The sequence below is a fragment of the Rhinolophus ferrumequinum genome, chromosome 19, assembly GCF_004115265.2.
Source record: "Rhinolophus ferrumequinum isolate MPI-CBG mRhiFer1 chromosome 19, mRhiFer1_v1.p, whole genome shotgun sequence".
Taxonomy (NCBI): domain Eukaryota; kingdom Metazoa; phylum Chordata; class Mammalia; order Chiroptera; family Rhinolophidae; genus Rhinolophus; species Rhinolophus ferrumequinum.
In genome coordinates, this window is record NC_046302.1 from 27,499,461 (window position 1) to 27,523,855 (window position 24,395).

The 24,395-nt window shown below is 34.7% G+C and overlaps 1 protein-coding gene across 1 annotated transcript in view; it reads right to left on the minus strand.

The window, feature by feature from the left end:
• The window catches only part of CCDC178 (coiled-coil domain containing 178), a 360,492-nt gene that overhangs the window by 23,828 nt on the left and 312,269 nt on the right, over positions 1–24,395 (minus strand). Inside the window, exon 20 of the mRNA XM_033087581.1 lies at positions 11,262–11,396. Coding sequence (XP_032943472.1) covers positions 11,262–11,396 — 135 coding nt within the window. The remainder of the gene's footprint in view (positions 1–11,261; positions 11,397–24,395) is intronic.

Genomic DNA, 24,395 nt, shown 5'->3' on the forward strand with positions numbered 1-24,395 from the left:
GGAACGGTAGCTGAGTCTCTGCATGACAGGCACATTGAACCTTAGTAACAGTGTGTGACAAGTTTCAACTTGTTTGGTGCAGTCAGTTGGGTGTGAGCTACGGTGTGTTTTAAAGTGTGTCGTAAATCATCCTCCATCATGACAACGTTCCGTGTCACACATCGCTTCTGGTATATGGCAATTTCTGTCAAATAAAAACATTATGGTGTGTCCTCATCCACCTTATTCACCAGATCTGGCACCAAGAGACTTCTGGATCTTTCCCAAAGTCAAAATTGTTCATGACATGGAGGCAGCCACGACAGAGCAACAAAAGACACTCACGAAAGAGGACTTCCAGAACTGCTTAAGAAAGTGGCAAGAACAATAGGATAAGTATGTTCGAAGCTAGGGGGAGTATTTTGAGGGGGATTAATGGCAGTGTGTCTTTTAATGTAATAATTTTTTTAAGTTTAAATATTCACTGTATTGTTTGATCGCATCTTGTATATTTCTTTTGGGGGGATTCTTTGAGCTTATTGGATCTATAATCCAAGTTTTCCACCAAAATGACTATATCATTTTTATACTTTCCCTCTGGTAGCTGGTAAGTTAAGCCATGGTAATACCATGAGACTGTTGAGGCCCAAGACAGGCTGCCCGCAAATATCTCACAATGGCATACTGATTACTCAGAATTAAAATTACTTGATAAACAGCCAGTGCCAGAAAGGGCACCTTGATACTTTCTTGATCCCTTAGCACCCACTAGGAGTGACACCACTAAGAGTGAGACAACTCAGAGCCAGAAAGTCTGTATAATCCACTCTTATGGCCTCTCTTCTAATTTAATTTGTTTAAATTCCTTACAAGCAAATACCAAACCTTGCTTGGATTCCTGTCTATTGAGCACTAACTTTCTTGGTCATGTCTATTTCTCACAAATTTATTGTTACTTTGTCTATATAAAAAGGTGCCGAGTTCATTTCTTTGAGCTTCATTTTATGATCTGAGCATTGTATTGTGATTTTTCCCATGTGTACATATTAAATTAGTTTTTTTCCCTGTTAATCGAGCCAGTGTCAATTTTATTATTTTATTACTAGTCCAGCCATGAGAACTAAAGAAAGTGAAAGGGTGGTAGTCTCTCCCTCCCCAAAGAGAAGAAATACTTAAGAGTTACATGTCAAAATTTTAGCACTTGGTTTGATAAATCAATGGTTAAGAATTATTTACTGAATGTTCGTGCATTTCTGGAATATCAAACCTAAATCAGTCAGCCTATTATCTGTGGCCTTATTTAAGACCTTACTTTATCTCTTGTCTTTCACTGTCTTCCTCTGAGACTACTAATCTCAATAACAGAGACAAAGAAAACTGCCATAGTATGCTGGTTAAGAGCAAGTATCCTGCAGCCAAACTACCTGGGTTAAATCCTGTTTCTTCTATTAGCTATGTGACCCTGGGCAAAATATTATAATCTTTATGTGCTTCAGTTTTCTTTCCCATAATGGAGAGACTATGATAGCACTTCCTAGGGTTCTTTGAGAATGAAATGATTTATAAGTTATGAAGCACTGATGACAGTGTCTGACATATAGTAAGGACTAGATAATCGCATTGTTAAAGAAAAGAAAATTAAAGAACAATGTCTAATCCATAGCCCTGAAATCTGTTTTCCAAGTCTCTTATATTTCCTCTGCTTGAAGGTGCTCCCCTCCCTCTATCTCACACAATGTTCCCCTTGCTTTATTTTTCTTCAGTTACTCATTCCTGGCATCCTGTTTCAAGTCCCGTCTCTCTTTCAAAGGTATTATTGCTCTGAATTCAGGCCTAAGTAACTCTTTCCACTTCCTGGCCAACCCAAAAGCGTACTGTCTATACCTGGTAACACTTAACCATATTACTAGATATTCCCTAATATTTTGTATATCTGCTCTTGATATTCCGTGCCTTGCATTTTTATTCTCCAACAATAACAAATTAGTTTTCATTTCCCCTGTACACGCTGCATGATGCAGTTTTATTCTTACATATCTTTATCTTTTTTCTAGTCATTTCTCTTTCTATGACCCCCCCTCCTCACCTTTTGTTGATGTCCCCTCACCTTTTAAGATTTAGTTTAGGAGTTATCCCCTTCAGAAAACTGAGCTCACATTCGCAGCCATCATTTATATTTACACAGCATATTGTGTCTGTCTCCTCTATAAGACTGCAAGCTCTTTGAAGTTAGAGATTATATCTTCCACCTTTGGACACTCAGTGTCTAGCAAAATGTCTTTCACATAGTAGATGGACCCCCAAAAAAGGTGTCTTGAATTTAATTGATATTCTTCAACTTAATTGTCAACTGCTTAAGGTCAAACACCATCATGTATATTATATGCATTCTATTGGCATTCAGTAAGTACAGAGTGAAATCGGTGTTTCAACACGTTATGGAAATACACATTTCAAAATGGAATTCTAAAGGCATCTTTTACCGTAGAAAGATAATGAGAAAATCAGTCCTAATGGTGGGGGTATAGAAGAAATCAACTTATAAATTCCCTTCCACCCACAATTTTCTGGCTCTGAATTGACTTTTGGCAACAGGCATTTAAATCTTACTATAGTCAGCCTTGGTCGAAAGTGGAATGGTGATTTTTACACTTAATAGGAGATCTTTGTTAAAATGTGGCTCATTTATTTGGGTTTTAGTTTATAACATTTGTTTAATTCTTCTTTTAGTTTATGCATACTTCAAAATGTTGAGCAAAAATCATTTTAAGTAACCAAGCATTTCTTTTGTTACATTATATGACTAGAAGTGCACTTACTATATGTAGTTTCTTGAATTCCCAAGAGTTTAAAATGTCAGACTTGGAATTGCAAATTCCTGAAGGTAGAAAGATTGGAAGCTATAAATGCTTCTGTGATTAATTAATTGGGGCAACGTTTGGCAAGAAGTTGTTACATTCTCGTCATCATTTTACAACAGTATCAGGGGAGAAAGAGAAGAAATTGAATTAAGGTTGCAAATTGTTTACCGTGTGCAGGGCACATTGCACACATCATCTCATCTAATTCTTTACAGCAAGTCTTGGGTTGTTGCTGTTTATACCTGTTCCACATCCCAGGTGATACCACCAAACAAGCAACCAACCAACTCTCCAACTTGCCTAGTCCGAAACTCAAACTCCAGTATTCAGAGCTGTTAAATCTGTATTTTCAGTTCAACACAAAGCGAGGGATTACACAACAACAATATCAAATATTTACTCTTTAAACTATTCTGAACGATTTATTTATTTACATAAATAATGAAGCAAAATGCTTTGCCAAAATGCATTTCACTACCTCTTCTGTCATTTCATATGCCCCATCCCTATTTTATTTTTTCTTAGCATATAGCACTACTATAACTTTGACTTGTTTGTTTACTGTCTTATTTTACCCATTGAAATGTAAATTCCGTGAGGGTAAATAATTTTGTTCGTTTTGTTTATTATTGTATCTTTTCTCATGAAAAGGTTTTTATTTTTATGTAGTCTAACAGTATTTTTCTTAATGGTTTTCTCCCTTCATTTAAGAAGGGCTTTCCTACCATTCACTATCTTATATTTTTAAAAAAGATTTTATGGATTTTTAATAATTATTCTATAATCTTTATAAACATATAACATAATCTAGTTTACTCTACTCCTTAGATATATATTAGTATCCCTGAGATAACTGACAAGTGAGTAGTGCAACCTCATACACAATTTGAAATCCTACTCTCATTATATTCTAAATTCCAAATATGTGTGGGGCATTCCTGGATTCCCTATTTCAATGAGCAACTTCAAGCCTGCTGCCTGTTTTGTAAATAAAATTTTATTGCAGCACAGTTAGATCCATTCATATACTGTTTTCTAAGGCTGCTTTCCTGCTACAAAGCAGAGTTGAGAAGTTACAACAGAGTATGTATGTCCTGCAAATCTAAAAATATTTACTATCTGACCCTGCAAAGAAAAAATTTACAAATGGTTCTACTCTGTTTTATAGATCCTTTTATATATTCCTGAATCAATATTATGCTGTTTTAATTTGATTAATATGAAATTTCTGATATGTTTTGATACCCAGTGTCCAAAGTTCCTGACCCCAACCTAAAAACAATTTTTCTTTTAAAAAAATGTCAGAGCTGTACTTGTGAATTTTTATCTTCCAAATGCATTTATAAAAACCTTTTCAAGCTTCACTGAAAAATTCTATCTGGATTTTGAATATGATTGTTTTGAATTTACGTATTTTTCAAATGTTGAGATTTTTAAAAATTGGCATCTTTCCAATATGTATAATCTTCTCATTCATAAAAATGATACATATTTAGTTTTATTTAGGTTTTTACCTGTATCCTTTCATTATTGTTTAGTAGCTATCTCCAAAAAAAATTGAACTTTTTATTAGGTTTATTCTTAGGATCTTTATACTTCAGGTTGCCATTTTAAGTAACTGTCATTAATTCTAATGCTTTTCTGGTTGATTTTCCTAGATTTTGTAAGAGAAGCACCATGTTGTCAGATAATAATGATAGTTTTGCCATTTTCCCCACAGTATCTGTACCTCTTAATCATTTTTCATGACTTAATGCTAAGGCTTCAGTGCAGTGATGCACAGTAATGATGATAGCAGGAATCCTTATTTTTACCCTAATTTTAATAAAATGCTTCTGGTAATTTATCATTTAGTATATTTTATCAAGTTAAGGGAGTTTTGTTCTAAACTATTTTTGTGACTTAGAGTATGTTGCTCTTGTTAGCAAATTGTTTTAGAATATACAGAGTAATCACATATAGTCTTTCTCCTTTAATCTCTCATTATATCATATTACATTAATGTGTTTTCTGAAGTTGAAGTTCTTCATAGTTGAGTAAAAACTCACAGGCTTTGATATGTGATGCTCTTTTATTTTTATTTTTTAAAAGTTCAAGGAGATGTGCTAGTATTTCCCATTGTGATTGTAAAGTTTTAACGTTTTCTTTGGCTTGCAATCAGTTCTAACTTTACAGATTCTTAAGTTATGTTGTCATGTGCATTAAGTTCATGATTGATACATCTTAATAAGCTACATATTTTATGAATAGGAAATATCTATATTTGAATGTTGTAATGATTTTTGCCTTGAAGACTCACTCTTTCTCTGCCTACTCTCCTGGTTTTTAAATTAGAACTTATTATTTTTTTCTGGACGCTTCGTTCACTTTCTAGTTGTCTAAGGCACATCTTTTCTAAATGAAATCGATTTTGCTTGTATGACCAATCTGTAAATCTGTACTTTAAACTGTGTAATGAAACCATATACAGTTATTATGATCACTAATATGGTTGAATTTATTTTGTACATTTTTACACTTTTCCTGTCCTCCTTCCTGCATTTATTAATTTTTCCAATTTTTATGGTATTTTTTCTAGTAGTTTGGCAGTGACAAATCTTATTTTTAGACTTCTAGTAGAAATTCTTAAATTATTGGCAACTATATTAAAATATTTTTTCTACTACTATTTAGAATTAACTGGTAAGATTTAGCATTTAATTTTATTCTTTAACCATAACATCTCTAAATGTATATATTTTAAAAGTCCAAATTCCTATAATTTCTTGTTTTTAAAAAGATCACATAGACTCAGAGTTTTTCTTTTATATCACATTGTTAAGTGATTTTATGCTTTTATCCTGTGTTTTTTTCTGGCTTCTTTACACTTGTACAGTTCTCTTCCAGATGTAGAAAATTGGGCTGTCCCTGTATGTAGTGAGTGTGTGTGTGTGTGTGTGTGTGTGTGTGTGAGAGAGTGAGAGAGAGAGAGAGAGAGAGAGAGAGAGAGAGAGAGAGAGAGAGAGAGAGAGAGAGAGAAATGATTAAGCGTCTTACTTCTGTACTATCAAAATTTCTGGTAAAACACCTAAAGAATGCTTTTGTTTACTAACTTACAGAATTGTAGGCACCTAGAGCTGGAAAGAACCTTTGAAGTTATCGCATTCAATCTTAATAAACCAATTCTCTAACTCACATAACAATCAATTCTCTCAACAAATATTTTTGAGTACCTATGTTTTGAGAACTATAGTTAGTGCCAGGGAGATAAAGATGAACAAATAAGACATGCTTTTTAACTGAGAAGGCTCACGTTCTACTAAGTGAGGAGATAAAGACACGTACACAGAAATTTGTGCGAGGAAGTCAGGGGCATGTTCTAGGAGTGGGGCTGCTTGAGGAGATGCTCTCTGGTCATTCACTGTCCCTCAACCACTGCAGTGACTTCTGCTTGACCACCAGCACTGCATGACTGGACAGCAAGACTTGTTGAAATATGCATTCTATTGAGCCCAAACACACCTTCCAAACTCATCCATCACTGGTATAGGTATTGCCCTCTAGAGTTCAACAATGTCTGAGGTCTGACAATTAAGTTCGCGAACACATCCTAGAAAAAGTGCTACACACCTCATTTTTGAATATCACTACGGTCACCTTCAAAGTACTCCCAGTGGGAAACTATGCACCAACGCCAGCACCTAGTCCATCCTTCAGAGCAATTTTGAAACTCTTTCTGGAATGGCCATCAGAGCTGTTGTCGTATTACCCTTGATGTCCTGACTGTCATTAAAATGTCTTCCTTTCAATATTTCCTTTATCTTCAGGTAAAGAAAGAAATCATTGGGGGCCAGATCAGGTGAGTAGGCAGGGTGTTCCAACACAGTCATTTGTTTACTGGCTAAAAACTGCTTCATAGACAGTGCTGTGTGAGCTGGTGTATGATTGTGATGCAAGAGCCATGAATTGTTGGCGAAAATTTCAGGTCGTCTAACTTTTTCATGCAGCCTTTTCAGCACTTCCAAATAATAAACTGGGTTAACTGTTTGTCCAGTTGGTACAAATTCATAATGAATAATCCCTCTGATATCAAAAAAGGTTAGCAACATCTTTGCAACATTTCCATGAATTGTTTGACCTTATATGTATGCATGGACCTTCACTTAGCTGTCGTTTAGATGTTTGTCCTTCCAAAGTCTTTTTCCCCCTTTACAATTAAGCATTCTAAATGTTGTATATTTCTCCCTCTCCCTGATCTTTCTTATACTGCTGCTGTCTAATATATCAATATGGCCCTTCAACTATGCTTTCTCAACTTGTATAACATACTGTAGGTGGACTCAACCTTTGAAAAAGTAGGAGACTACTATCATTTCCTTTACTCAGACAAAATACGTGTGTTTATGCAGTCTAAGATCACATTTACACAGTGTAGCTAGATGCATCACATTCTCTCCTCTAAATAATGTGCTAATGTCCAGTGTTTTTTTCCAAATAAGATGCCAAAGAGGCAATAAATATTAAATAGCATTAAATAATTCCCCAATATTGACGTGCTACTAAATTATATGAAAAAGAGCAAAAGCATCTGCCCTACTAGGCAATTTTTAGCCACATTGAGTCAAACTGTAGAGAATGACATCTGCAGACTCACCCTGCAAACATATTAAATCACTCTACCATGTTTTTATTTTTTAATTGGATATAATAAGTGAAAACAAGATAGGCATGGGATTCTTTCAGATTTCCTTAGTGGCCCTGCTACCATACACCCTAAAAAACAAGCCTGAAGGAGCTTAGAATCTTCTAGGAAGATGAGAACAGCAACAAGTAGGAAGAATGAGCTGCTAAAAATGCAACCGCGGTGTGGTGGTTATGTACAGAGAGCACAGCAGGATTAGGTACCATGCTGAAGTTCAGGATTTGATTTGTTTTCAGAGGATTGTACGTGTTTCTATAGTTTTATGGCAAGATCCTGAAAATATTTTCACATTTTTATTAAAAGCCCAAATATTCTAAATTGAAGATATCTCCAGTCGATAAGAAAAGAATACAAGTTATGCTTCTCAAGTTCCCCAAATACAACCCAGGCTTGCTGCTGTCTCTAGTTGAGTACTTGAGTCTTCCTGTCAATACTATACTATAATTTCTATCCCTTCATTTCCACTGTATGTAATAGTCATAAAAATAAGGAATTTAAAAATCAAGTTTGGTAATGAACTTATTGGTGAATTTCTAACAAAAATATTAGAATAAAGATTATTGAAGGTATGGATTGAGAATTCACTTTACCAATATTCAAATAGTTTCTACTGACATTTTCAATATTTCAAAATACACCCTAATTAACAGTGAGAATTTATCATGTGTCAGATTTTTAAGAGGTTACATTTTGCCAGAAATATGAGATTTTTCAAAGATAATTATTAGAACACACAGATTACCTTTGAATACTGGGGGGTGCCAAAAAAATGTATACACATGACTTATATTTATCTTGTTATCAGTGTATATTACTACAATTTTAATACAGTTTTTTCCTTTCTTAAAATATGTATACAGTTTTTTGACACCCTCTGTATTTAAAAGGAAATCACAGGTTATAGCCAGTCCATAATTTTTAATGTACTACATGATATCAGACATTTTAAGAACCAAACAAAACACGTTTCTTGACTTCTAAAATACTGCAATTGTAATTTATACTCAAGTTTGCATATGAATTTCTATTAAACCTACACCTTTTAAGCACTAACTTTTCAAAACTTTAAAGTTCTCCTATTAGCTAACATTTTTTGTTATAATCAATTTCCCATAGAACCCTTATAAAAAGTTCACACACACGAGGTCTGACAATGAAGTTCACGAACTCATCCTAGAAAAGGTGCTACATACTTCATTGTTGAATATCACAATGGTCACCTTTGAAGTACTCCCCCTGGGAAGCTATGCACCAAAGCCAGCGCCTAGTCCACCCTTCAAAGCAATTTTGGAACTCTTTTCTTGGAATGGCCATCAGACCTGTTGTCGTATTACCCTTGATGCCCTGAATGTCATCAAAATGTCTTCCTTTCAATATTTCCCTGATCTTCGGGTAAAGAAAGAAATCATTGTGGGGCAGCCCAGGTGAGTAGGGAGGGTGTTCCAATGCAGTTATTTGTTTACTGGCTAAAAACTCCCTCACAGAGAGTGCCATGTGAGCTGGTGCATTGTCGTAATGCAAGAGTCATGAATTGTTGGAGAAAAGTTCAGGTCGTTTTCGTCTAACTTTTTCACACAGCCCTTTCAGCACTTCCAAATAATAAACTTGGTTAACTGTTTGTCCAGTTGGTACAAATTCATAATGAATAATCCCTCTGATATCAAAAAAGTTTAGCAACATTGATTTGGACTGGAGAATTGGCTGACTTCCATTGTGCACTTTGATGCTTTGTTTCAGGATCGTGTTGGTACACCCATGTTTTATCACCAGTGATAACATGGCTCAAAACATCGTCTTGCCTCTCCAAAAGGTTTTGGCAAACTTCCACTCTCCTTTGCTTTTGTTCATCGGTCAGCTCCTTTGGGACCATTTTTGCACACACCTTTCTCATACCAAGATTTTCAGTTCAGATTTCCCTAACTGTTTCTCTATTGATGTTTACTTGGTCTGGTATGTTTCTCACAGTCAGTGGATGATTTTGACACACAATTCAATGAATTTCTGCAATGTTTTCTTCAGTTCTGCTCCTTACTGGGTGCCCTGACCTCTCTTCATCAGTGACGCGTTCTCTCCTCTCAGAAAATGTTTAATCCATTTGTACACCGCTGTTTTCTTCATGGCATTATCCCCATAAATTTGGACTAACATGGCCCTGATTTCATGTCCACTCTTGTCAAGTTTAACAAGAAACTTAATGTTTGTTCATTGCTCTAATTCAAGCTCAGACATTCTCATGATGGCACACAAAAACATGCAATAATAATGAAAATCACTGAGCAAGACACCGCCACACGTGAAAATGAACGCAGCTGTGAGACACTGATACATCAAGGTTATAAAACCTTACCGAGCTGTTTGTACAGACCTTGTGTGTGTGTGTGTGTGTGTGTGTGTGTGTGTATACACATATACTTTATATGTTGGGGATATATATACAGAGGATGCCAAAAAATGCATACACATTTTAAAAAAGGAAAAAACTATATTAAAATTGTAATAATCTATACCGATAACAAAAGATGAATGCAAGTTACGTTTGACTTCTGCAATTACAAGAGGTGCTCAAAGTGGTTACCATCAGCGTCCAGACACTTCTGATTATGGCAAACTACTGCTTGAGAAATACTGACCAAAGTGTCCACCTTTATACATTTTTTGGCACTCCCGATATATATACATACATATATATATCCTCAGAAGAAAACAGTAAAAATAGCCACCAGTAAAAATGCAATTTGAAAGATCTTTGAAAGTGCTTTACAAAATTCTGGTGAAAACATCATAAAGCACACATGAAATTAAACTATTTAGAAAAATATTTAGTTTATTTATGTTCAGCATGCATTGTTTATGCTGCAAATTAATGAAAATTATGGTGTTAAAGAATGTGTCATATATATACATATATATGTATATATATGTATATATAAACACACAACTGGTACTTCTAGTTTTTGTTTTTTAATAGAACAAGGTGGTGTGTGTTTTCTTTTAGGAGGTCATGTTTCATAATATTATAACATCTCAAATAGTAAAATATTAACCTTGAAAAGATTTAAGTAATTTTAATATAGTAATTTTCACATGGGTTTCTAAAATATATCAGAGTATTTTCTCTTCGTTTGTTTAAAAAATAGAACAAAATCATCAGATTTGAGTAGATCAAAGTCTTAAAATAAAAACAATTGATTCACTGAAAATTTTTACTGGAACAAATAGCAAAATGCCACATGCACCTGAAAGCATACTTATAGTTCCAAATTGCTTATTTTAAAAATAAAGTCATCTCCAAATCTTCTTAGGGGGCTGAGCCTCTTGCAAAATGGAAGAGGAAAGAAAAGAGTTAAAAAAAAAAAGGAACATAAGAGTGTCATTCTCATTGCAGTAGATTTCACACAAAAGCAACACAAAGCAACTGTTGACAATATTTTTGAAACAGCCAAATGGCAACTGCAAAGCCTGAAGATTTGAAAATATATATTTATACCAAATGTATTTATAAAAATTCATACTGAGGTTTCTGAGAAATAAGTCCAATACTCTCTTTTTTTTCCCCAAAGTATGAATGGTATGTATGCTAACTTACTGAATTCATCCTTCATGCAATTCCAGTTTATTAAAGAGGTTAAAAATTTATAAAACTCTGATGGGATATGGTTTTAATGCTTCATCACACTACCCATCATTTGCTTTTCAATCTAGATCAGAATGATCTTTCCTACTTCCCTGCAATCACCTACCTGCACAGCTAATATTTTCTGAATGCTCTCTTGAGAGTCTGCCTGGAACTTGGCCAGCCTCATCTGGCTGTAGAGGACCACCAGTTTGAAGTACTTCTGCCACACCTTGTGTATCCTTCTTTGCAGCTGACAGAGCTAAAGGAAAGAGGGAGGGAGAACAAACACAAGTCAGAGTAGGAGAGGAAATTAATGGCAGTGTTCAAGAAGAATGATGGAGGGAAATATAGAAAGCAGTCAATAGCCCATTCTGCACTGTACGGACCTGACAGGAATTTCACAGTCTTTTGATTTTTCAGCCCACTCATGTGCATTCATTAGAAACCAGTCACATCTGGCCGCCAGGATGGGGGGTTAATTTTCTCTAAATGCCTCAGCAGTTTTGTTCTAGCTGAGGCAAACTCTGTGACTGCAAAGCTGATGAGTAAAATATTTCTACTTCACCCAGTTTAACTCAAAACCGATAGCCTCAGGACATATTGAACCTTTCTTTAAAAAAAATAATCTTTTAAAGCTTTTTTGAATGACATATCAGATCAAGCCAAAGTTTAAAAATGCAACTTCAAGACTTTGATGGACACCATTGCTTCTTTTTTCCTCATAAAGCTTACCATTGCTTGGCAATGTGTGCTTTAGAGCATGACAAAACTAAAGAGAATTAACTTAGCCATCAACTGCTGAGGGAGAACAATAACAGGGAAGAAATTTCCAGCTAGAACTCCCTATTAATCCACCTCCCTCTGACTATGTGACATGGAAACATCTCACTGCACTAAACTACAGTGTATACAACATTCAGTAGTGACATGTTTAATACTGAATCTATACAGGAAAAGGAAGACTTCTCCTATGAGGCATCCTATACCTTTCAGAAGTTTAATATGAAACCAACCAAAGAAAAAACACAATAGAAGTGTTAGGGGATCAAATATATGGTGATGGAAGCAGAACTGACCCTGGGTGGTGAACACACAATGTGATTTATAGATGATGTAATACAGAATTGTACACCTCAAATCTATGAAACTTTACTAACAATTGTCACCCCAATAAACTTTAATTAAAAAAAAAGTGTTACCAAGACAATATACGTTTGTTCTTCAACAGTTAGCATAGTCACACCATACAGAATTGTTATAATTATTTCCAAAGAAATAAACTTCATACAAATGAATAGTAAAAATGTATATTAAAAATTCACATATGACATATTCCATCACTGAAACCTCTTTTGGATTATGAAAATGTGGATAATTACTTATGTTTGTTTCTTTTTAGTGTATTTTGTAGAATGGAAAAAAAAAACACCAAAAATTTCATATCAAGGTTACATGTAAGGGATCCTTTGTGAAACTTCATCAAACAGTGCATATATAACTTGTGAACTTTTCTGTATGCATATTTCAGTAAAAGAGTTTATTGAAAAATAACAACTTTAAAATAGTTATCCGGTGTTGCATGTGAATTGTTTATTGTTATTATCTTCATTATGCATTGCCATAAGCAACACATACCTATTAATGTAAATCCACAGAAAAATCAAGCCTCTAGTTTTGGTCAATTGGTTAACTTAGGAAGAAAATATAACCTTGAAAACCATAGATATTTCAGCTTGCTAAATGCTGAAATACATTACCTGGAATTAGTTTATGGGCATTTCATATAATTTAGGCCATTGAATGTAAGAGTAACATCACTTTTTGAAGAAAAAATTTGGCAATATTAATTTTATTTCTGTAATATTTTAATATATAAAATATTTTAATACTTTTAATATTAAAATATTTTTTTCTGCCAACTCTGACAGCCAATGGAGGGTTATGCTTTATTGTGATACACTCATTAAGATATTAGAATACTTCAGTCTATGTATTATACTGTTATTATGGTATCCACAGATATGACAACAGGCAAATAGCAGGAAGGTGAATTTTAGAGGAATTCCTTGAAATAAAGATACTATTTTCAAGTGGAAGCTCTTCAATGTGTGGAAGGTAATACAGGGGGGAGCTCGTCAACCAACTGAATAGTAACAGTGCCCACATTCACATCTTGAATGAGGAGAAGCATCTGTCTACAGTAAGTCTCATGTATTCAGTTTTCTGCATTCTAGCTTGAATTAGCCACAGGGGCCTTAAATTAGTCCATATACAAGGGTTAACTGCAGCTACTTAATAGAGAAGTTCCTTAAGTATCAACTCAGAAATAATAATATCTCAAGAGTTTCTTGGGAAAATCGATAGCTAATAGGCCTCTGGGAAAAAGAAACAGGAATGGGAAAAACTGAAGGAATTCTTAAGGAGAAAAGAATCAGTATCCTATAAAAGTCACATATACACACATACATATGCATATTAAAGACAAAAGATGATCTGCAACAACATGTAGAGAAAATGTTTAAGATGCTTGGAAGGACAGTTGATTTAATCTAAGAGTTAGCCATGATGACAACTATTTTGGGGCAGTGATTATAATAAAAGCCCAATTATAAGATGGCAGCAGACAATGATGACTCAATAAATATTTATTAAAAATAACTCAATAAGTGAACTGGTAAAATTTTAGTGGCAAAAGTGAAGAAGTAAATGAGACTTTCAGGAACTTAGCAAATAATGGGAGAAGAGAAAAATAGACCAAATAATGGAAAGAACACAAACATATATAAAGAAAAAACTGAAGAAAAACAGAGAGAGTTAAGTTGTGAGTGGCAAAGTCCTTCAGGTGATGGCAGAATTTAGGTTGGAAAACCAACGGAACTGGAGTGTTTTTTGATCTCTTCAATCTCAATTAGCCCAGTATTTCTGGAATGAAACATCCCAATGATTATATTCTTGAAATGTACTCATTTATTCCTGAAATGATTACATCCCTGTCCTCTGATTCAGATTTTACGGAAGGTGAGGTGGAATGAGGAAGGCAGTGGTAGAGAAACAAAAAGGGTCACTGAAGGACACAAAAACACTGGATGGGAAAATAACAAGGGCATTTCGAGGATTTGCCATGTACTAAGAAGTACGAGTGGAATTTAGAGCCATTGACAGATGAATTGGGCTGCTGTTTAGCCCCAAACAAATATTGCAAGAATTTTGTAAGGGAATGAATATATTTTCATAGAATTAAAGAGAAGCATATTAGAACAGGAAAAGAGTCATTTTGGAAAAAAATATCAATTCCATTGCCCTCAATTTTCTTATATGAAAGAGGAAGTGAGGATATTCATCTGTATGAGGAAAGCTAGATAGGGGAACAGCTAGTGTGTACTCTAAGCCATTTAAAATAGTGAAAAGGAATTGGAAGAGTTTTCTGACAATGGTTTCTGACCTGTCTGAATTTGTAGTAGACTTGCTAAGCTTGGCTCTAGTTCTTGTTTTGTGAGTTCTTTGTTGAAGGAAGCCCAAAGATGGAATTCACTGATACTTCGTTTGAGATAATGATCACTATGTACCTATTCATGAAGAGAAAAATCAATCCATATCCATTTTGACATGGTGTATTGAGATACAGAGTTGGCAATTTTGTGTCAATGTGAGCATTTCATACAATGTACATTTCTGAGCACTGTATACATATATGTTTATACATTTGGTAAAAATACGTTATGTTCAAATTTGATTAGGCTCCCATGACATTTTTTAAGATTTTGATGCTTGATACTCTTTGACAGTAAAATAGTGTAAATTACTGTTATCTTTTTCAAAAACGAAAGATCCTCCATTTCCTGTTTTAACACATTAAATTCTATGGATTCTGTTTTTAATCCAAGTTATTTTGATCACCTGTATAAATTCATGACAATTGCTAACTTGTATGTATCACATAAAACTGGATTTAATACTAAATGTTATAATGCATATATTATGACATACAAAACCTCTAATTATATAAATTTATATTATTTTATTGATGTCATGCAATAAAACAGCACTATTTGATATTACAATTACAGGTTTCAAAAGCATTCAGGTTTAACCGTAACCATATTAGTACCAAAATATTGCCTTACACCCTTCCCATGTTCTCATCATTAAAAATCAGAAATTTCAAAGCATCTCCTTTTTCGATATTTTCTAGGGTGAGGTTGGAGCATACAATTGTCTGGTATACATTATGGTGGACAAAAGAATAAAGTAAAGCCTTACTATGTGTAGCTGAAAGGGGACATTGGGACACATTGTAGAGGAATGGGGTGAAGTAGAGTTGAAGTATATTTGTTATTTACTGTGTCTGAGGAAAAAAAGTGTTCATAGGTATGATTTTAAAAATAGGTCCTCAACTCATTTGACATTCCTTCCTTTAAGAAGTGAAGCAGAATTCCCTTCCCCTTGACTGGGGGCTGGACTTACTGACTCTTATAAAGAACAGAATATGGCAGAAGTGATATTATGTCACTTTAAAGAAACACACACACACACACGCGCGCGCGCGCGCACACACACAAAATGGTGGCCTCTCTCCTGGGCTTTCTCGCTTTCTAATCCTCTCAGATCAACTGATCTAGGGGAAGCCAGCTCCGATGTTGTGTGAACAACTCTCTGGAAAGACCCACATGGTGGAAAACTGAAGTTTGTTTGTTTTTTCTTCTTTTCCCCCACAGCGCTGTGAGTGATCTTGGAAGCAGATTCTCCAGCCTCTTCAGATGGCTGCTAACTTGACCAACAATTGGAGTGCAGTTTTATAAGAGACGCTGAGTCAGAATCACCCAGCTAAGCAGCTCCTGATGGCTGACCCTCAGAAACTTTGTAAGGAAGTAAATGTTTGCTGGTTTAAGCCGCTAAAGTTTGGGACAACTTGTTATGCAGCAATGGTTAACAACCGATTCTTAACTTTCTTCCTCTCTTCTCTCTTTGCCTTGCAAGGAAATAACTCACCATCCATATTTTCTGACTGGAAAGTAACAGTGCTCTCCTAATTCATTGTTTTGTTTAAGACTGAAACTGAAAATGATTTATTAGTAATAAGAGGGTGATTAGTAAATACTTATTGATTGATGAAATGTAGTTTGCACCATCTAGGAACTCATTATTTTAATTGAAGACGGTGCAAAGGAACTATAATTTAATAGTTCCAGAAATTTAAAAAAAATTCATTATCAACAAGTATTTTCACGTAACACATCAATATATTAAAGAAAATATGATCATTCCCAGAAGAAGGTGATGTGAATCAACACTGAACAAAATTAACAATGAAAAAATTATCTTGGCAAACTAGACGTAAGAACGGATAAGAATATCTTTAATCTGATAAAGGGTATAAACCAAAATTTCCCATAAATATTTTACTAAGTAGAGACACTTTAGAAGAATTCCCATGCATTCCAGGACAAATAAAGTAAAGATATCAGGAATCAACACATCTATTTAACATTTTATTGCCAATACTGGCTAAAGTAACAAGAAAATAAAAAGAAAAAAGATAATTATAAGAGTTAGGAAGAATGTCTACATTCAAGAGGTTCTACAAAGCAACAACAGGAGGTAATGAGAATCTAGGATATTTTTTGCCTACAAGATCAAATTTAACTACACTAATAATATTTAAAATAACCAGTAATAACCAACTTTGAATTATAATTTTAAAAATGCCATTCATAATCACAATATAAAATGTAAGTTATCTAGGTTTCAATCAATTAAAGAATATGCACGATTTTATAGAGAAAATTAAAAAAAACATTTTGGAAAAATATAAAGTAAGGTCTGAATGGAGAGATATGTCCACAAATGAGAAAAAAGTGTCAACAGCACATCAATTTTTCATGAAGTGGTCTACGATCTCATCTGGTTTCATGGAACTTGATCTAAAATTCATATGGAAGAACACAGAATTGGGAATAGCTAAGACAATTATGAAATAAGAGAAGAAGTTCAAAGAATTGACATACAATATGTAAAACTGGCCATAAAGCACTGGAATGGATAATCATTTGATCAGAAAAGAGAGCTGAAAAAGAGAGACATTCAAATAAAATACAGAAATTGGAAATATAACAGAGATAGCACTTAAATCAGTGGATCTAAAATAAAATTAGATCCTTAATTCACAATATACACTACAAGAAAAGTAAGGTGGACTAAAAATGAGAAAAGCTAAACTTCAAATTTTTTGGAAGAAAATATGATGAAATAAATTTATGATGTTTAGGAGGGAAAGGACTTTTAAACAAAATATTAAAATAATAAATTGCAAAGGAAAGAATTAACAAATTTAATTATATTAAAATTAAAAAAAAATTAAACAGGGTAACAAAATAAGCCAAAGGTTTAGAAAAGATATTAACAACACTTATAGATGACAAGAATTAATTTCTTTAACATAGAAAAAGACACTATAAATCAATAAGGAAAAATATAAACAATATACCCTCCACCTCCACCTCCCCCCCAAAAAAATAAAAAACAACAACTGGGCAAAAGAATCAAAAAGGCAATTCAAAGAAAAGAAAAGCTATTTGGTCTGTAAACATATAAAAACATGTTCAATTTCAATAGTAGCATACAAATAAATATACTTCACACTCATCAGATCGGCAATTACTTATTGAAAATAAACTGTCCATACCAATTGTTGGTAAAGATATGGGGGGGGGGATACTGAACTTTCAAACAATGTTCATTGTATATGATTTGACACAAAGCCTTTGGAGAACAATTTGCCATTACCTACTGAAGTGGAAGATATTTTCCCTTTGATCAAACAATTACACTGAAATTCTAGACCAGTGAGCTGCAAGAAATTCTAGACCAAGAGCAGCAAGATCAGTATCACCCTAGAACTTGATAAAAATACAGGCATTCAGACCTACTAAATCAGAAACTCTGGGGCTCAGCAGTTTGTGTTTTAATGAGACATACAGGTGATACAACGCATGCTAAAGTCTGAGAGATACTGCTCTCGAAAAATGGTAATAATATGTTCTCAAGGAAACATATAAAATAATGTTCATTTACAGCTTTGCTTGAAATGGTGAACATTTTTTGAAACAACCTAATTGTCTACATTTGAATAATGAAAGAATACAGTGTGATATATTCATACCCTATGCCCTAACATTTAAAATAAATACATAATGTATAAGAGGTTAAAGGGTGTCAAATACATGGTGATGGAAGGAGAACTGACTCTGGGTGGTGAGCACACAATGTGACATATAGATCATAAAAATAGTATTAAAAACACAGATGGAATCATAAACACTAAAATAAGTCTATTTAATTGTTAACTCTGAGAAAGGAGGAGGGAAATAATATTAGGAATAGATAGACAGAGGGTTTTGAGTGTACCTACGAGGTGTGGTCAAACAATATGGTGAATGTTCAAATAAAAACAAATTTACTACATTAAAAGACACATTGCCATTAATCCACCTCAAAATACTCCCCCTCGCTTGGAACACACTTATTCCATCATTCTTGCCACTTTCTGAAGCAGTTCTGGAAATTCTCTTTAGTGAGTGTCTTTAGTTGTGCTGTCATGGCTGCCTCGATGTCCTGAATCATTTTGGCTTTGGGGAAGAGCCAGAAATTTCATGACACCAGATCCGGTGAATAAAGTGGATGAGGACACACTGTAATGTTTTTATTTGATAGAAGTTGCCATACCATAAGCAATGTGTGACATGGAACCTTTCCATTATGATCACAAAATAAGGTGAACGCTGCTACCAAGTGCCTTCCAACAGAAAGGAAGAGATCTTCAGTATGGGAAGCAGCGTATTGAACCTTAGCAACAGTGTGTGACAAGTTTCAACTTATTTGGTGCAGTCAGTCGAGTGTGAGCAACGGTTGAGAGATGGTGTGTTTTAAAGTGTGCTGTAAATCATCCTCTCTCATGACAGTGCTCTGTGTCACACATCGTTTCTGGTATATGGCAATTTCTGTCAAATAAAAACATTATAGTGTGTCCTCACCCATACCTTATTCACCAGATTTGGCACTGTGCGACTTCTGGCTCTTCCCCAAAGTCAAAATGATCGAGGCAGCCATGACAGCACAACTAAAGACACTCACAAAAGAGGACTTCCAGAACTGCTTCAGAAAGTGGCAAGAATGAAGGAATAAGAGTGTTAGGAGATAGGGAGAATATTTTGAGGGAGATTAATGACAATGTGTCTTTTATTGTAATTTTCTTTTAAATTTAAACATTCACCATATTGTTTGATCACACCTCATATATTGGTTTAAACATCCAAAGCAAATATGGCAAATGTCAAGATTTATAAAGCCAGAAAAGGTATATAGAAATTTATTATAAAACTCATTTACTTAATTATAGCTCATATAAAACTCTGTAACTTAAAGTATGTTTAGTTGTTTCAATTTAAAAAAGACAACTCTAGGTTAAGTTGACAAGAAAGGCATCCTCCTATTTTGTGGCTTGGAATTATTTACTTTTAGGAAATTTATTATAATCTGGTTTTAAGAATATCCTATTACACTTCACCGGTTGACAAAATGTAAAAAAATGGTTTTTTGTAAAGATTTTAGTTATGTATCAATTAAGCGTGATCTTACCTATAAGAGAACTACCCAAAATACTGAGTTTACATCAATAAGAAAACTCATAAATTACTACTTCCAGCTGCTTCATAAATTGTCCAAGTATTTTGGTATTTCTTATTAATCCATTCCCATAATTAATATAGTTGTTGAGTAACTTTATAACTTATACTAAAGTGAAGATAGACATATATAACATTTTCATAAGAATTGAATTTGCTAGAATTAGGGGAGGATTGGTGGTACTTCTGTTTGAAAGACCATAAGGATACATAAATTGATTAATATAGTTTTGGATAAAGTTGTTTATGATTTCTCAAATTACTCCTTAAACTACAATTAATTCTTTTTTGTGATTTAAATTTTCTAGCTATTATCAAATCGTAAGATCAGATCCCTAATAAGAAAAATGGCAGTAACATTTTTATATCAGCCATGCTGATATTGTAAAGACACTTTGCTAAGTCAAAAATTTAAGAGGCAGCAACAGATCTCAGTTATTAAAAATTTATTAATATGAATAAACAGAAATTTTTGTAAGCTTATACACACATTGAATGTTACTGTGTTGAAAGTAAATTATTGTTTTTTCTTTTAAAAAAAATCTTTAAATTGTCTCTGTTTGTTACAGAACATAAATATCATTGCAAACATGCTTTGACAAAATTAAATCATTTTTAGAGACATATGGTGCCAAAAATTAACTCTCCAAAGCACATAATTTAACTGGCTTTTGCAATTTAAGAACCCTGGAAAAAAGAAAGGGGATATTTCAAGGAAATGAGAAGTGTCCTTATAATGAATTTCTGCTTATAAGACTCAGACATAATAACAGTCTTTTAAATTAAAATACAAATGCCATATGTATAGTTATCTGAAAATGAACTATAATTGTTTTCCCAGAAAACAAAGACCAGTCAATAATGAAAACACACAAAGGTAATAGTAACTGGACTACTGACAGTTCATAGACAACACTCAAAGTTCTTCATCTATGCATAATGATTTGTCCATCACTGGACTAATGAAAACATACAACTGATGAAGAGTTGACTAAAGGAGATATAGTGTTTTTTTTTTTAACATCATTTATACTTTTTTGGAGGAAAAATATTTTTCCTCTAAAAACTGGATAGTAATTTAAAAGAACACAGAATTTTAAAGCATACAACATGAAAAATCCATTAAACGCAACATTCAAACAAGAAATTAACATAATTAGTGCAAAAAACAACCTTCATTAACACAACATGTAGAAAAAAATTGACAGATGTGAAACATTCCAAATTCTGTAAGTAAAAATCACTTTGCAGTACACTGGGGTGGAAATTGGGAGTGGGTATGTGGTGCTGATGATGTGTGACAATTGTTAGAGGTTACAGAATTTCTAAAGGAAGTACCTTGTGTACACATGGATTAACTCATCACAGGTATGTGAAAGTTTAAAAGCTCATTTGATGTGACTGTTAGTGAGCTTGGAATTTCATAAGTGAGAAGCCTGCAGCCTAAGAGTAAAAATGTTATGAATAATTTTTACTTTGAGAGAAAATCAAAGCAGTTCAGATAATCTACTTGTATTTCCTATCCAGAAATATAGTCAAACAAACAGTACAACTGTAGAAGCAGCTCTAAGAAAAAATCATGTGTATTTGACAAAGGAGAGAAAAAAAACCATCTGCTATATTCTGCAGATCTGCATTTGTACTTTAGATAATCCAACTAAAATCATATTTAAAGCTTTGACAAAATATGATAAAGTTCACATGGGAAAAATAACAGTATATTCATATAGGAATATATTTTAGACGATAGATAACAGAAACACACATATAGTCATTCATTTGCACTAGAATGTTAAAATCATGATTATAATTTCTGACCTGCATGTTATAAGGTTTCACATATTGAAAGCAGACTGCCTTTCTCTATTTCTGACAGATAGATAAAACTGGTAAGTGCAGATATGTGCATGTAATTTTAATTCAACAGCGTGATGTGAAGTGCAGCTCACAGAGCAAATAGCATAAGCCTTATCAGTTCTATTTATTGTGATAACTCAAACAATAGCAATTATAAACTACTCCACAGATTTTTGTCACTGTGGGAATGACAGATATACAAAATCTAGTTAATACTGATCTTTTTATAGTACTTAGTTACCAAGCTAAACATGTACAATATACAAATCTCAAAAGTAATGAGATATTTCTTTATTATCAAATTTGTCCCACAGACAGGTGTTAAAGATCACATAGCTCATTTCTAGAAATGTCCTTTCTCAACTGCTTAGGTATACTAAACAACAACAACAACAACAAAACTCTCATGCATTGCCAAATCTGGAGCTAGACTTTAAGGAAATGAATAAAGAACTACTTTGTTCTCTAATTATATAAAGAAGAATACATTTCAAAGTTCTGGTCAAGATGGCAGAGTAGGTAAGTGCTGTGCTTGCCTCCTTTCATGACCATATCAGAATTGTAGCTAAACTACAGAATAATTATCATTTCGTTACCCGAAGTCTAGATGAACAGAAGTCCTACAACTAAAAACATACAGAAGAAGCCACCTCAAGACTGATAGAAGACGTGGAAACATAGAGAGGACTTGTCCCACACCCAGGTATGGTGGTTAAATTTGGGAGGGATATCTTGGTTGTACATGTCCCCCCTGAAGAGTGAGAGTTCCCAGCCCCACACCAGGCTACCCAGCCCATGGCTCCAGCACTGGGAAGAGAAGTCCCCATAATTTCTGGCTGTGAAAACTAGCAGAGATGTGGCTGAATGAGACAGAGGGCTGCTGGAGTCCCAGGCATTCCTTTTAAAGGGTCTGCACATGGACTTACTCACTGACAGACTCACTCACTCTGAGCTCCAGCACTGGGGCAGCAGTGCAAAAAGTAGCAGGGACATACAGAGAGGGACTGAATTGTATGGCTTTAGGATGAGGGTTGGAGGAGCAGCTCTCTCCCAGACAAAATTGCTGGTAGAAGCCATTACTCCTTTGTTGAACCCTCCCCCTTCCCAGCATGCAGCTGCAGGTGGGTTCCTTATCTGAGTCTCCATCAACCTGGCTAACACTGTTCAGACCACCCTGGTGATTTTAAGACCTGCCCCCACCCCCAAACTGCAGGCCCACCCAAGCTGCTCCCAGTGACTTTTCCATACAAATGGCCTGTCTTGACTCATGCTGTGGATTTTCCTAAAATTTCTCAAAGGTTCACAAATCCCAAATAAGGAGCATCTGGCCTCAGCATGCCCCATACCACTTGCTAAGCAGCCCCAAGCACAGCAATAATGGCAGCCAGCCTTAGTTTTATGTTGAACCTCTCTCAGGTTTCTCCAATCCCAGCACAAGAGGCAACCATCTGCAGATCACTTTGTGGCTCCAGGTAGGACACAGGCAACAGGTGATCTTGGCCTGAAACAGAGCCTTCCCAAGAGGCCCCAGAACCAACAAACCTCGTGGCCAGCTTCAGACCACACCTGAGCACCACCCAATCACCTCCACAAATGATAAACCCAAAGAACAGACTGGGCAGACACCAGAGCACTGCTAAAGCAAATTCTACTCCATAGGATCCGCCTCTGCACAACAGATGCTTCACTGTGATCAAAAGCAGTCCTCATAGCCAATCAGCCTGAGGGTCAATCCCTCCCACTGATGTGCAAACAGCCACGAAGGCTCAACTACAACAGAAGGGCACCCACAAACAAGGTACACACCTGGAGCACCCAGCTTATATGACGAGGGAGATTGTGGCACTAGGGCCCACAGGACACCTACTACATAAGGCCACTCTACTAAGACCAGGAGACATAGCAGCTCTACATAGAAACAACATAGAAACAACCACAGGGAGGCAGCCAAAATACAGAGACAAAGAAACATGTGCCAAATAAAAGAACATGACAAAGAACTAAACAAAATGGAGGCAAGCAATTTATGAGATGCAGAGTTCAGAACACTAAATATAAGGATGCTCAGTGATCTTAGGAAGAACTTCAACAAAGAAATAAGAAACATAAAAATGCAGACAGAAAACAGAAAAGAATCAGTCAGAAATAAAGAATACAATAACTGAAATGAAAAATACATTAGAGGGAAATCAACAGATTAGATGAGGTAGTAGATTGAATCAGCGATTTAGAAGATAATGTAGCAGAAAACACCCAATCAGAACAGCAAAAATTAAAAAGAATACAAAAAAAAAATGAAGACAATTTAAGGAGGCTCTGGAACAACATCAAAGATACCAACATTCACATAATAGGGGTATCAGAGGGAGAAGAGAGAGAGAGAGCAAAGAAGTGAAAATCTATTTGAAGAAATAATGACGGAAAACTTTCCTAACCTGGTGAAAGAAACACATACAAACCCAGGAAGTGCAGAGTCCCAGGCAAGATGAGCCCAAAGGGGCCCGCACCAAGATACATCATAATCACAATGCCAAAGTGTAAAGACAAAGAGACTCTTAAAAGCAGCAAGAGAAAAGCAGTTAATTAATTACCTACGAGGGAGCTCCCATTAGTCTATCAGCTGATTTTTTCAATAGAAACTTTGCAGGCCAGAAGGGATTGGCACAAAATATTCAGTGATGAAAAGCAAGGACCTACAACCAAGATTATTCTACCCAGAA